This window comes from Rattus rattus, chromosome 5 (assembly GCF_011064425.1).
Source record: "Rattus rattus isolate New Zealand chromosome 5, Rrattus_CSIRO_v1, whole genome shotgun sequence".
In the NCBI taxonomy this organism is placed as follows: domain Eukaryota; kingdom Metazoa; phylum Chordata; class Mammalia; order Rodentia; family Muridae; genus Rattus; species Rattus rattus.
Genome location: NC_046158.1, coordinates 157,811,341 through 157,823,941, shown reverse-complemented (window position 1 = coordinate 157,823,941; position 12,601 = coordinate 157,811,341). Strand labels below are relative to the sequence as shown.

The 12,601-nt window shown below is 47.2% G+C and overlaps 1 protein-coding gene and 1 long non-coding RNA gene across 2 annotated transcripts; both read right to left on the bottom strand.

The window, feature by feature from the left end:
• Positions 1 to 1,001: 1,001 nt before the first annotated feature.
• LOC116902420 lies at positions 1,002 to 4,161 on the bottom strand. The gene is made up of 2 exons (XR_004388069.1): positions 4,093 to 4,161; positions 1,002 to 2,265 (listed from the first exon to the last, which is right to left on the bottom strand). It is a non-coding gene; the product is annotated as an uncharacterized LOC116902420 (long non-coding RNA).
• An 857-nt stretch (positions 4,162 to 5,018) lies between these two features.
• On the bottom strand, positions 5,019 to 11,558 carry Gid8 (GID complex subunit 8 homolog). The gene is made up of 5 exons (XM_032904947.1): positions 11,424 to 11,558; positions 8,860 to 8,989; positions 7,491 to 7,687; positions 6,718 to 6,915; positions 5,019 to 5,975 (listed from the first exon to the last, which is right to left on the bottom strand). The coding sequence occupies exons 2-5, from the start codon at positions 8,975 to 8,977 to the stop codon at positions 5,802 to 5,804; spliced, it is 687 nt and encodes a 228-aa protein (XP_032760838.1). The 5' UTR covers positions 8,978 to 8,989; positions 11,424 to 11,558; the 3' UTR covers positions 5,019 to 5,801.
• Between the last annotated feature and the right edge of the window lie 1,043 nt (positions 11,559 to 12,601).

Below are 12,601 nucleotides of genomic sequence, written 5' to 3'. Positions count from 1 at the left end.
TTGGTACTTGTGAGCTGCCCCAAACCCAACTGACAAAACCATCTTTGCACTTCAAGATGGAAAATTTGATGTGGAAACATCAGACAGGCAATGTCTGGCAGAGGGGCCACACTTTGTTGTAATGACTGACTCACTTGTTGCTTATACTGTCACCCTGTCTTTTTTAGATCCTTGGCCATTCTAAAGAGATGTGACGCAGCATGGGTCCAAATGACTGGGAACACGAATAAAAGCAACCCCTAGAACCTATCCTAGGCCTGAGTCTCCTTTAAGACTCCACTTAACTCCCACCTCCTCTGTAGCCCAACAGCTCTAAAGCAGAAATGTCCAAATAAATCAAACTGAATAATTAGATTTTACTCCACTGTTACCGACAAGCAACTGTTAAGACCCTGCCTGAAAAGGTTTCAGTACTGAATATAATTTGTATCCACCTTCTAAGCTGAACGTGTACATTGTAGAGAAGAGTTCAAGCAGCCAGGTCTGAGTCCATGGGAAGTCAGACAGTGGATTCATGATGACGAAAGATGCTTGTGCATGGCCAGTTCTGTTCACAAAATAATCCCTGGGGCTCTGGAACAGCTCGTTCTATTTTGGGTGCCGGTGCCGTCCCCTGAACCTTATAAACACCCCAAATGCTGAGAAACACTGCCACCCTCAGCACTACCCCTCATATTCTATACCAGAGTTCCAGGTGACAGGATGGCCTGTTTTACTTTTGAGAACCACTTGGGAGGGTTGTCACACATCTGACCTACAAGCGGGATAATTCCTGTTTGTGCACGCACATGGGTGAGATCTGCAGATCTATCTACAGGAATGGGGAGTTGTTTAGAGACTGACTTCCAGGCACTTCAGGGTCCCACCGCAGGAGACTGGCAGAGTAGATTCAAGAGATGAACAATCACATGAAGGATCAGCAACACTATAGTAGCCACTTTCCAAAAGCCCCCAATCCAGAGCCTCCACCAAACTTTCAGAAAGGCCAGGCAAAGAGAATTTTCATCAGAACCTGTATCTAAGGTACTCCCGTGAAAAGTTACATGCAAGGAGCTGACTAGGAGCCCTTGTTCTTACAGAGTTTGGTTTCTAGAACATACAATGCAGCTCACAACTGTCCATAATTCGAGTTCCAAGAGATCTGATGCCCTCTTTTGACCTCTGTGGGCACGAGGCACACACATGGTACCTGGATATACACCCAGGCAGAACACTCATACACACAAGTTTTCTTTAAAACAAAACAAAAAACCTTAAAAAAAAAAAAAAGCACAGACAGGAAGCATCCAGTAGTCACATCTCTTGGTTACAGTTGGGCACAAGCAGTTCTGCAGTTTTCTTCTCTATTAGTGTCATCCTGGACCTTAACCTGGCATGGATCTAGGGGGCATGGATGAGCTGTAGACAACAGTTGCAGAATTCCAGTCATACCTGCCATGACACTGGACATCCCTGCCCCACCAGTCCACCAGATTCACATGTAACCCTATTGATGGGTTTATTGCCCAGGTCTTAATACCACTATAGCCATTCTTAGCTTCCAGAACAGGCAGACTGTCTCAGGGCATATTACTCAGTGCACTGAAGTGTGTTGAGTCTGCAATAGATGGCAATATCAGGGGTCATTCAAATTCTTTCTTCTTTCATCAGACCAGTCTCAAGTCAGGATGGCATTCCAAAATTATGGGAATTCATTCATGATAGGCAGATGGTACCTCAAGCCTCTCAGATTTAACATACAAGAGCTCACATTCAAGCACAGCAGAGGTCTCTACCACCCATCGGCATGTTGAGCATTACCCTCTGGGAATGTGAGGGACGAGTGAGCAATGGTGAAGAGGGTGACCCTGCCACAGGGTTTGGGGATGACAAGGCCCTTCCTGTGTGCGGTCACAACCCACTACACAGTGCAGGACACTCCGTAGTATGCTGCTTGGTTCCCTTGGAGGCTTCATCTCACTGCATTTCCCTCAGACCTGCCTGAGAAAATGGCAATGGAGACAGTAGTCCGTCTTGGGAGCCACTGCATACTGCATACAGGGTCCCCACAGTCATCACATCCTGGGGTCCAGGAAGGCTGCAGCCGTCAGCGGAGTAGACTGGCTCTATGCTGTGGCACTGCTGGCACGGGAACAGAGCAAAGCTAGCATGCAGCTACACTTTCCCACTCTTCCAGCTCTAATACGCTGACAAGCGTGGTCAGTAATTCTCTTCTGCTGTACCTCTTCAGGGAAGGAGTGGGAAAAGAGCTTTCAGACAACCATTCTGGGAAAAACATGAAAACTTTTACTAACAAATTCATAGCAGGCACCCAGAAGCTACCCAACCTGGACTTCTCAGATGATATGTGGCAGAGGTATAAATGCCACTGAATGAAGAATTATAACGAAGTGTGCGCATGACTGCTCCAACGAGCTAAGGACTGATACAGACCCCACATCCTTGCTGGCAATGCAGCTTACTAAGTGTCTGAAAAAAGCATTATTTGTGAAGCAAAAATTATGCATGGTGTCAGAACGAGACCTGCCAACAAAGCAGCAGTGAGTAAAGCCTGGTGAGCAGGCTGTCCCCCTGCATGAAGCCCTGTACACAACTCAGCACCTCGAAATGCAGGTGTGTAGACACTGTTGTTGTCCTGACATTTGGAATTTGGTCTTTTGTTCTTTCTGAGACTGGAGAGCAACAACCTGGAAGGGAATCCCACGTCATTCTCTTGATCATATCAGTGTCTTTATCATGGAACATGGAAGAATCCTTCTGGAAGGACTCTCCTGGATTCTCCTCTCCAAAACTAATAGCACAAAAGACAATAATGACGACATACTGCCCACCTCAGTTCCACAGGCCCGCCTCAAAGTCACTTTACAAAGTTTTCAACTACATACTGTGGGGGGTCTCAAACACCAAACCCAAACCATAAGTCAAGTGACAAAACAAATTCTCATCTTTAGTGTGCAATAATTACCATGCTTTAGAAAATTTCAAACTGGGTTGTTCCTTGTACAGCTCTACGATATTGGAGCAGAGTACCAGAATATTCTTGTCTCATTTATTTCAAGGCACTTTCCATCAAAAGGTGCAGAAAGAAATAAAGCTACTTTGTCTGCTGCAACAGGAAATGTCTACATGTGACTCCTTGGAAGGGGGTTTCTAGGCACTAACAGATCGTGGACAAGCAAGCAGTTCTATCTGACATTCTTCAAGCCACTGACAACTGTGGCACTGGCTGACTAAGCTACTGACTGAAGTGCTAGTAAGTTGTCAACTCACTGTCTTATAGCCACTGAACATTTTATACATGCAACAAGCTTCTGTGTATTTGTGGATAACCCGTACAGAGAGGACCTCCCTCCCTCCCTTTACTACACATTTCATGCCCTCTAATTTTAAGAACACATCAAACTGATTAGCTCTACAAGTGATCGTACACACACACACACACACACACACACACACACACACACACACACACACAAAATATACAAATATGCTGGCTATCTGGGGCCTTTTTGTTTAAGAAAAACGATCTTATAATATAGCCTAGGCTGGACTGGAAAATCCTTCCTCAGCCTCGTGAATACTGTAATAACAGGCAGGAGCCACCATGCCTGGCTTCATGTGGTGCTTTAAAAACACTGTATCTTTATTGATACCCCTCCCCGACTTCTGATTCATTTAACCTATTAGCTACCTGAAAATTAATACTTCCCCTTTGCCTTAAAAATCTGTGAACCTGTGTGTGTGAGCATGTGTGTGTGAGCATGTGTGTGTGTGTACGTGCGCATGCGTGCATGTGTGTGTGTGTGTGTACATGCGCGTGCCTGCCTGTGTGTATGTGGGGGTCACAGAGAACATCAGATTCCTTGGAACTGAAGTTACAGGAATTTGCGGGGGTTGTCTGACTTATGTGGATGGTGGACTCTGGTCTTCATGGTTGTTCATCATGTCTTCTTAACCAAAGACCTGTCTCTCCAGAAACTCCTCTACCTTATTCTTATCCTTAAAGCAGACGGAAGGCTACATTTCACGAGAATGTTGAAAGCCACCTGTCCAGAAGGTAAGGAGAGGTCTGCTCACTCCTTACTCACAGACCGGAAGAGCAGTGGAGGATCGTGACAGCAACAATTCCATCCTTGAGTCTGTCACTAATGTGATCCTAAGGCGAATACTGCCAAAGCATCTGCCCTCTGCGGTAGAAGCAGAGAGCTGGAAGACACTTCATTTCATCCCAACAAGAAAAGAATCCTGTGGGTAAAGAACAGATAGGTACTGATGAACAACAGAAGTAGGGAACAAGAGAGAGATAGCTGGTAGGCTGTGGTACCTGAGCAGTCCAGTCTGACCCAGCTAGTCAGTGTGCTAGTATTGCTTAACAACAGGGAATAATCCTAATCGGCAGTTACTAAGGACACTGTTTCTTAGAAGCCAGTACCAGTACCAAGCTCCTGGCTCTCGTGTTGGACAGGCAGGAAGTTCCACCAGAGGATGGTACTCACATCTTCACCATTCACAGCCAGGGATAACCATCTGAGGGCTCTGCAGGTCTGTGTACCCCTGTGCACTCCACCCCCACCCCAGCCTTTAGCACTGACCCCATCAGGCCTGGACCACTGCCAAGAATCAACCAAACACACCATGCCCGGCACAATACATGTACACACTCATCCCTCGGAGCACTGACCTACGTAAGCATACCATACCTACAGGTAATGCCTTCCCCTGAGCAGGTAGCAAATAGCTGTTGAGAAGCAGGACACACAGCACTGCTGACACTGAGGCAAGAAATAAGAAACGACTTTGCCAAGCTCAAGTTCAATCTGGCTAGCATGAACATCAGCTCTGTGACGCTTGAGACCACTCGGTTATCCCACCAACACCAGATTGCCTGGCTACCATGCAGAGCATTCCCTAGGCACATGGGAATTAGTCCCTCAGCTATGGGTTAAGGTGCTGCCTCTGTGCCAGGGAAAGGATACCCAAAACAAGGGCTGTGTGAGATGAGAATTTTTTAGAAGCCATTGTGGTTATACCGGAAGTAAAAAGAAATCTTTATTTTCAAATAAAATTACCTACAAGAGATTATTCATTGATCCACTATGAATGAGTCTCTCATCACATACAGCACCCAAAATATATTTTGAAAATTAAAAAAAAAAAAGACAAAAAAACCCACAGCCTCACCCTTCACACACACATCCCTTCCTCCCAAAAGCCACACAGCCCACACCAAAAGGCAAAGGCAAAGAACCAAACCAAACTCAGTACCCACACCAAAGTTATCTTTGAATTAAGATTTACAAATTTATATATTCTTTCCTATGAAGGAACAAAAGGAGGAAGAAAAAGAAAGAAAAGAAGGGGTAAGGAAAACCACGAAAGTCTGGTGAGACCTAGGAAGATAAGCCCCTGCCTGCCTGCCTGCCTGCCTGCCTGCACTAGCAGGTGTCGAAGCATTCAGCACTCAGCACTTCTGTGTGCTGTCTGTCCTGTGGGAGCCTTCAGCGGAGGTGACACTCCCTAGCAGTGCAGCACAGGTGGCAAACCACGTCTTCTGGAACCAGCGATCCGGAAGTGGGAGGACAGTCAACTGAAGTGTGTGCAGCCCTCAGGATCCAGGGCACGGCAGAGGTGGGGTCTTCCATCACGGGTTTGCCAGTGTTTAAAAAGGCCATTTTCCCCTTTTAAACAATGGGGCCAAAGAAAAGTACGGGGGAAAGGTTCTCTACTGCAGTGACGACCTGCCAGTCCCAGAGGAGAAGGAGTCCTGTGCTGATTGACAGTGCTGGCTCCGTGCACAGGCTCTACTTGGGCTCCTCAATCACACCTTTGCTGAGGTCTGTCATTTTGGGATATTTTACTTTCTTCTGGTCTAGCTCATTCTGAGCCCAAAGTAGCAGTTTCAGTAATTTTGCCAGCTTGGGTGTGGACTCTCGATTCTCATAATCCAGAACAGCCTGGTTAACTTCACTCCACACCTAGAAAAGAAACACATCCAACAGAGATGGCCACACATACACTACCAGCAAGCCTGACAATATGCTAAGACATCTGTTTTTTCAGTGCTAGGCTGAGACTCCCAGGTCCTGAAGCAGGTGAGGGAAGCACTTTACCAGTAAGATAGAGTCCAGCCCATCTCAATACTGTTCTTACCCAAGAAGCTTGTTACTCACTTAAAAACAAATTAAATATGTAAGTAAAAGCCATTCTAAGACACTAAATGACTGTCACCTGAAGGCACTTACGCTTTGGTCAGCTAAGCACCCCGACCCTTTTTAAACAGTTTTGTGAGGACTCCGACAGAGAGGAACAGCACAATGTTTATATGAGCCCTGGCAGGCAAGCCTTAAAGAGACACCTCAACAACATTTTCAAGGAATCCAACACAGGGGAAAGGAAGACGTGGGTCTTAGAAAGCAATGAACTATCATGCTTGTAGCATTTGGAAGGAACAAGAAAACATTTCAGAAGACTACCCTGATTTTAAGTGAAGACACTTTGGATACCTGTTTCTAAACTGACAGGAGAAAGGCTAAGAGAAGAAAAACTGGCAAAGGGCTTGGCACTAACAGTCTTAGTGCCCCTGCTCTTACTTTCACAAGGTAAAAGGGATAGGTTAGAGAGCACCCTAGCCCAGGGCCACGTGCTCCCCCCACACCAGAGCAGCACATGAACCATCTTTTCACAGGTCCTTGCATGTATCCCTTACTGGCCCTTTACCTTTTGCCTCTGCATCATATGGAGGAGGTCTCCAAAGGGCGACTCCTCAGGGCTATCGAAGGCCAGCAAGGCCAATGTGCGCTCCATTTCTGTGAGGCATTCTCTGCTTTCCTCACCCTGCTCTGCCAGTTGCGTCTGGGCAAACTCCAAAGCTGCTTCTGTCTCTCGCTGACGGATAAGCTCGATCAGGTGCTGTTGCTAGTCAATAATAAGGACAGACAAGTTTAGCCAGCCTGTGCACACCCAGTGTGGTCAACAGCAAAGACAACCAAGTCTGGCTGGTTTGTTTGGTGAGATGAATAACAATAAACATTGGCTCCAGTCAAAAGTATACATTATAGGTGGATTGAGTATGTAACTCACAGTGTTAAAGCACTGTTTAGCATCTAGGAAAGGCCCTAGGTTCCACCCCACCAAACCAAGAGAAAATAAAAGAGTTAGCATCTCCAAGCTAGAGCGTTTTCATTTCAAAAGCAAATGGAGATTGGTGAGACTGCTACGGTGTTTGCTGTGAGAGTATGCCAGAACCTCTTACTTCCAGATGCTCACTACTCACTCCTACTCTCCCTCTCCCTCCCCCTCCCTCTCCCTCTCTCCCTCTCCCTCCGTCTCTCTCTCTCTCACACACACACCTTTAAAAAGTAACTAGTTTCAATAGTCATAAAGCAGCAGCTAGCTCAAAGCCTGTCTCCTCCCCAACACTAAGCAACGTTCAAGGCCAATTTCTTTCTGAGCCACTGCAAACTGCATCCACCTCAGGCGGCTGAGCTCACCTGCAGGTGGAAGTAAAGATACCGGTTTGTGTCTAGGAGCTCTGGGTGGAGGCTGTTGATCAAGGCAATAGCCTCCTGGATCTGACCCTTCAGAATCATCTCCCGAATCTTGATTCGCTCATCGAGTGTTTCTAGGTCCACACTTGGTTCGATCCCTGACTCCATCCGAAATTTCTCTGCTGCTTCCTTAAAGCCCTCTGAAAAGAAAACTGTCTTCACTGCTAGGAAAGATGACCAGGGATCCAGGCTTTGTGATTCTAAAGAGCCCAACCATTATTAAATGACCCCATATATAAAAATCACACTTTCGAAGGGACTTGGTTTTTACTATTTTTGTGATTAATAGTCAAGGCTGTAATTCCTTTGCAGCTATTCAAAAGGCCTAGCCTATCAACCTAAAGGTCACGGACTGCTAGCCCACTGTGTGCTGTGACATCATCAAGGTCAGGATGCCAGAGCAACAGAGACAACTGCAGGTGAGGCAGACACCCTGCTGCATCTTCACAGGGCTGCTGTGCTCTGGTGCCATTTCACCCACAGGACCTGGTGAAACCACAGACAAGATTTCTGTATCCACTTTCTAAGGAGTTTAGCAAAAAATAACTGGGGAAGTGCAGGAGGACAAAGCATAATGGGAGACTTCTCACTGTGTGTCTTTTGAGAACTGGGCAGGATAACTGATTCCTTCAACACAGTTAGGAGTGAACTTCCTCCCCCAGCAGAAGCATCAAGTGCTGTTTTCTTCTGCATGCTCCCAGCCATTTTCCTTCCCTTCCAAGTTTTGAGTTGGGCACATCTAGAAACAGGCCACAATATTTTTCCAAACTGGCCAGAAGATATCATTTATTTGCACTTTAAATATATTCCAAAACATTTTTTAAAGTTTTGGAACAAAGTCTTAATGCATAGGCCAGGCTGGTCTAGAATTCATAAGCTTCCTGCCCCTGCCCTCTGAGTCTTAATGATCATGAAAGCCTAACTGTAAAACTCAAAAGCCAAAAATGGATGTTGCTTTAGGTCTCAAAAACCTGGGACAATTATTTTATTGATAGGAAAAATATCTATATTTTTTAGGGGTTAGGGAAGTTGAGAAAAAGTCTTACGTTACAGCCCAGGCTGGCCTTGAATCACAATCCTGCCTTAGCTTCCCAAGTGCTGGGATTATGACCTACAGCACTTTGGGCTAGAAAAGGCCACCTTTATCATGTTAGTTTGATTTACAAATATCAAAGTTAACATACAGGCTTTTTTTTTTATGATTTCTCAGTGCAACCTAATTTTATCATTACGCTTCAGGGGTAAAGGGCTACTTATTTAAAAAGGGAGAGCTATTGTCAATTGGTGGCCCTCACGCACAGCCAGCCTTTACCTGTGACTAGGTAGTTCATGATGAGTCGGTTCATGTCTGCGCGCTGAACATGTAAGTTGTTGAGCTTTTCCATCCATTCATCTTTGGTTATTTCATCGGGCTTTTCTGCGTAACTCATTATGACTTATTTCTACAGGAAAAAAGATACAATAATTGGGGAAGAATTCCATGTCCAGTGTAATCATTTTAAAAAATAAACGCAGCAGTGTAGTAAGTGCAAGAGTAGGAGAATGCTTTCAATCTTGAAACTGACAAGCAAAAAATGGCCTGAGAAAATGACACGTTGGGGGTAGTGTCAAGGTCAAAGGTGGGAAGTATGGTAAGTGAAATAAAAGTCACAAGTTGTAGAATGAAGAGACCAAGACATCACGCTGTGAAGGAAGGGGTTAGGTTTGAAGCTAAAAGTATAAAGGGGAATCACTACAGAGTTATAGATTAAAAACTGCATGTTATGGTGTAAAAGGACGCAGCAATCAAGAGGAAGACAAGTGTTAGTGAAGGGTGGAGTCTCCTTCAGCTCCTTCGTGGGAGAACAAAGGTGTGAGAGGGACGATAAGGGGACACATGCTTCCTTCGGTTGGACAATGGTACTCCTACATCCTACAGGCACCAGAGAGTGTGCTGTTCACTGATGCACTTAAGTTGACAAAGGGTGGACACCACTCCCCAAAACAGTCACTCAACAAGATCCTGAATAAAGGAGCTTTGATATACAAACGCCAACTCTGAACCCTTGGGCACTCGAGTTCTGAAGATAAGGCTGCTGTTTTTCACACAGATCGTATAGCACAAGCTCTTGTCTCCTTCATGAATGACAGCTTCACTAGAGACCAGAGTATGGTACAAGCATGCAAGTCTGACTTGGTTGAACATGCATATTCACACTCAGTGTGAAGGAAGCTAAAACACGCTATCAAGTTGACTAATGGGTTCAAAGAGACAGTTTTAGCTGTGTGTGTTGACCACGATTTTAATACCAGCGCTTGTGAGGCTGAGGCAAGTGGATCTACAGATCGAGTTTTGGGCCCACCAGAGTTACACGGTGAGACCCCGCCTCAAAAATAAATAAAATAAAGAAATTCTTATATTCAGAGTACTTAGACTTTAGAAGGGAATGTGGTTGAACATCACTTTAATAAGAAGTACAAGTGTGACATGAGTTTTGCAAAATCAAATATGAAACAAACCACATGGCATGTCTTTAGCACAAAATATTGTGTGATCTTAAAACAAAGACATGGTATCACACAGGGATTGTTTCATGGGGGAGCAAGGCAGGATGGTAGAGCCACGGCAGGGTGGGGCTAGGGGAGGGACAGTCAAGGTAGCTCTAGGATGGGCTGGATCATTTTCACTTTGTCAATAATATATACTTCGAGGATATTACTTTGTGCACTGCAAAGGATGAACTAATCTGTTTTAATAAGTCATAAAATTGAAAGACGGCTCTGGTGTCTGGTCTGACAATGGAATGCACATTGCCTGGAAAGGGCTAAGCAGTCCAACGAAGAGACCTCCTAGTGCTGGTAGAGTGGACAGCAGAAGAGACAAGATCAAGCTTTGGCCTCCAAATCAATGGCAGCTTTTGCTGGACTGAATTTGAAGGGACAAGAGAAAAGAATCATGGACAAACAAATTGGAGGTTTCAAGTGTCAGGCTTTAGAAATGCGAGCACGGCAAAGTGAGAGAGATGCAAGTAAAACAGGTTGGAGGAGCAGGGCAAGTCTGGGGCAGAGGACTCTGGCAGTTAGACAGGTGTGGTAGGACTCTGGATTACAGGTCCTGGGACCCACGCTAGAAACAGGAAAGGTATTTAAGCAAGAGTTTAAAAAAAAGACTTAAGATATTAAAATTCCTAAGCCCACTTGCGGATAATTGCGGTTAATATTTGGGGCATGCCAACACTTCTAGTTCTGGCAGACTTGAAGGTCCCTAAAATCTAGTAAGGGGCGGGGGAGGCGGGAGGCCGGGGTCCCGGGGAAGTGAAACTGAACAGGGCTGATGCCTCTCCATGCCACAGGATAACAGAATTCACGGATTCTTAACTTTTATTCATAAGTGAGCTAAAGATCAGTCTGAAAAAAATGTTTCCCAAGAAGGTCCTTGCCTCTCGATTTCCACCGGGAAAGCTTATCAAGTAAGGCTGCGGACAGACAGGGGCTAGTGTTTCTGTAGGATTCAGTGGTTCCCAAAATTCAGCGGTTACACAGTGGACCGGGATGCATCCTAAGCCCCGAGGATGACTTTTAACGCAGTAGCTGCGTCTTCGCCTTTCGCTGTCCCCTTCACTGCGCCTTTAATTGCAGAGATGTGCGAACATTTGCAATAACTATTCCGGTCCCGGCAGCACCCCGACTAACAGTGCGGCCTCCGACCTACCACTCCGGGGCCGGGCGGTGAAGGGCAGGACTGACCGCCCTGATCCCCGCTCTCGCCTCGGACGCCCTGGGCAGGGCAGCCTGGAGAGCACAAGCCCCCGACCTCTGACCTCCGCGCCGCGGCCCACCCCGGAGCCCCGCAGAGACGCTCCGCACGGCCGTCAGGGCCCGCTGCGGCCATCTTACCGTGCGGATCCCGCCTCCCGCGCGACAGAGTCTGGGTGGCGGCTCCGCGGCCGCTCCCGGGGCCGGGGAGGGGCGGCAGAGACGGCGGGAGATAGAGGAGGAGGCGGAGGCGGAGGCCGCAGCGGAGGCGGGGGCGGGGCGCGAGGCGGAGGTAGATACACCGGCGTCTGCCCCCAGACACCTATCGCGAGATCGTAAGATCTCGAGATGCGAACTGGCAACCAATGGAATCCTCTCGCGAATCTGCTGGGCAGGCGGTCACAGGATACTAGGGTCTTGTCTTCCGTTCTTGCGCACAACTCTTTGGCAGTGCCCTAGCTCTACGGGTTGGCGCGAGAGTCAAAAGGCTAGTATCGCTTCTGCGCAAGATGGCTGCTGCGGGGGCATTCGCGTACTGAGTGCTAGCGCGGGGATGGAGACGTGTAGACTGAGTTCGAATTGAAGGTCCCAGCTCTTTTCTTGTTTTGTGTGTGTATGTGTGTGTGTGTGAAGCGGGGGGTGGTTGAGGAATAGGTGTGTGTGAACACGGGAGTGCGCGAGATAAGGAGGGCATTCCCGGCCTTTAGTCCGCCAGGCTCTAGTCTCAAAGACAAGGCCTCCGGACGTGAGCGAGCTCCTAGGATTTATTCCGGGAGCGTTGTAATAGAGGCCAGGTCCGCGTCAGAACAACGCTGCCTAGAGCGATCCTTGTGGCTACGCTCGAGAGCGGACTGCAGAGGCTCTCGTTCCCTCGTTTCTGGGCACTCAAGAAGGTGACTCCCTAGTGCTGGGGTTCTCAGGGAATGGAGCTTGCACGGATGTTAATCCCTGTTTCTAAGGCAATCATGGAAGCAGAGCAGACCCATGCTTCAAAAACGCTCAGGGTGGGGATTCCTCCAGGCCGCCGAGGGTATTCCCTACTTCAGGGCGTTCACAGAGAGAGTCTTAGCGGCGTACGGTGGGGACCCAGCTCAGGACTCCGACGGAGGGAATCCCAGCCGCCGGAGAAGGGACTCCTATCCCTCCCACCCCCCGAATCCTGTTTATTCATTGCCTTGAGATGGGTTCTTAGAGATTCCGGTAAGGGATGGGGGTAGTTAGAGGCCCTCGCTGGAGTCGGTAAATGAGTATTTGCATATTCATGTGTTTATTGTCTACTGGAGGGGAATGCAAATTTAGTCATTGTAATGTAAAGGAAT

Excerpts from the sequence above, each read along its gene's own strand:
- Gid8 (XM_032904947.1), bottom strand. The coding sequence starts at position 8,977 with ATGAGTTACGCAGAAAAGCCCGATGAAATAACCAAAGATGAATGGATG. Across the intron at positions 7,688-8,859 it reads CATGAACTACCTAGTCACAG|AGGGCTTTAAGGAAGCAGCA; the intron begins GTAAAGGCTGGC and ends TTTTCTTTTCAG. Across the intron at positions 6,916-7,490 it reads ATCTTTACTTCCACCTGCAG|CAACAGCACCTGATCGAGCT; the intron begins GTGAGCTCAGCC and ends ATTATTGACTAG.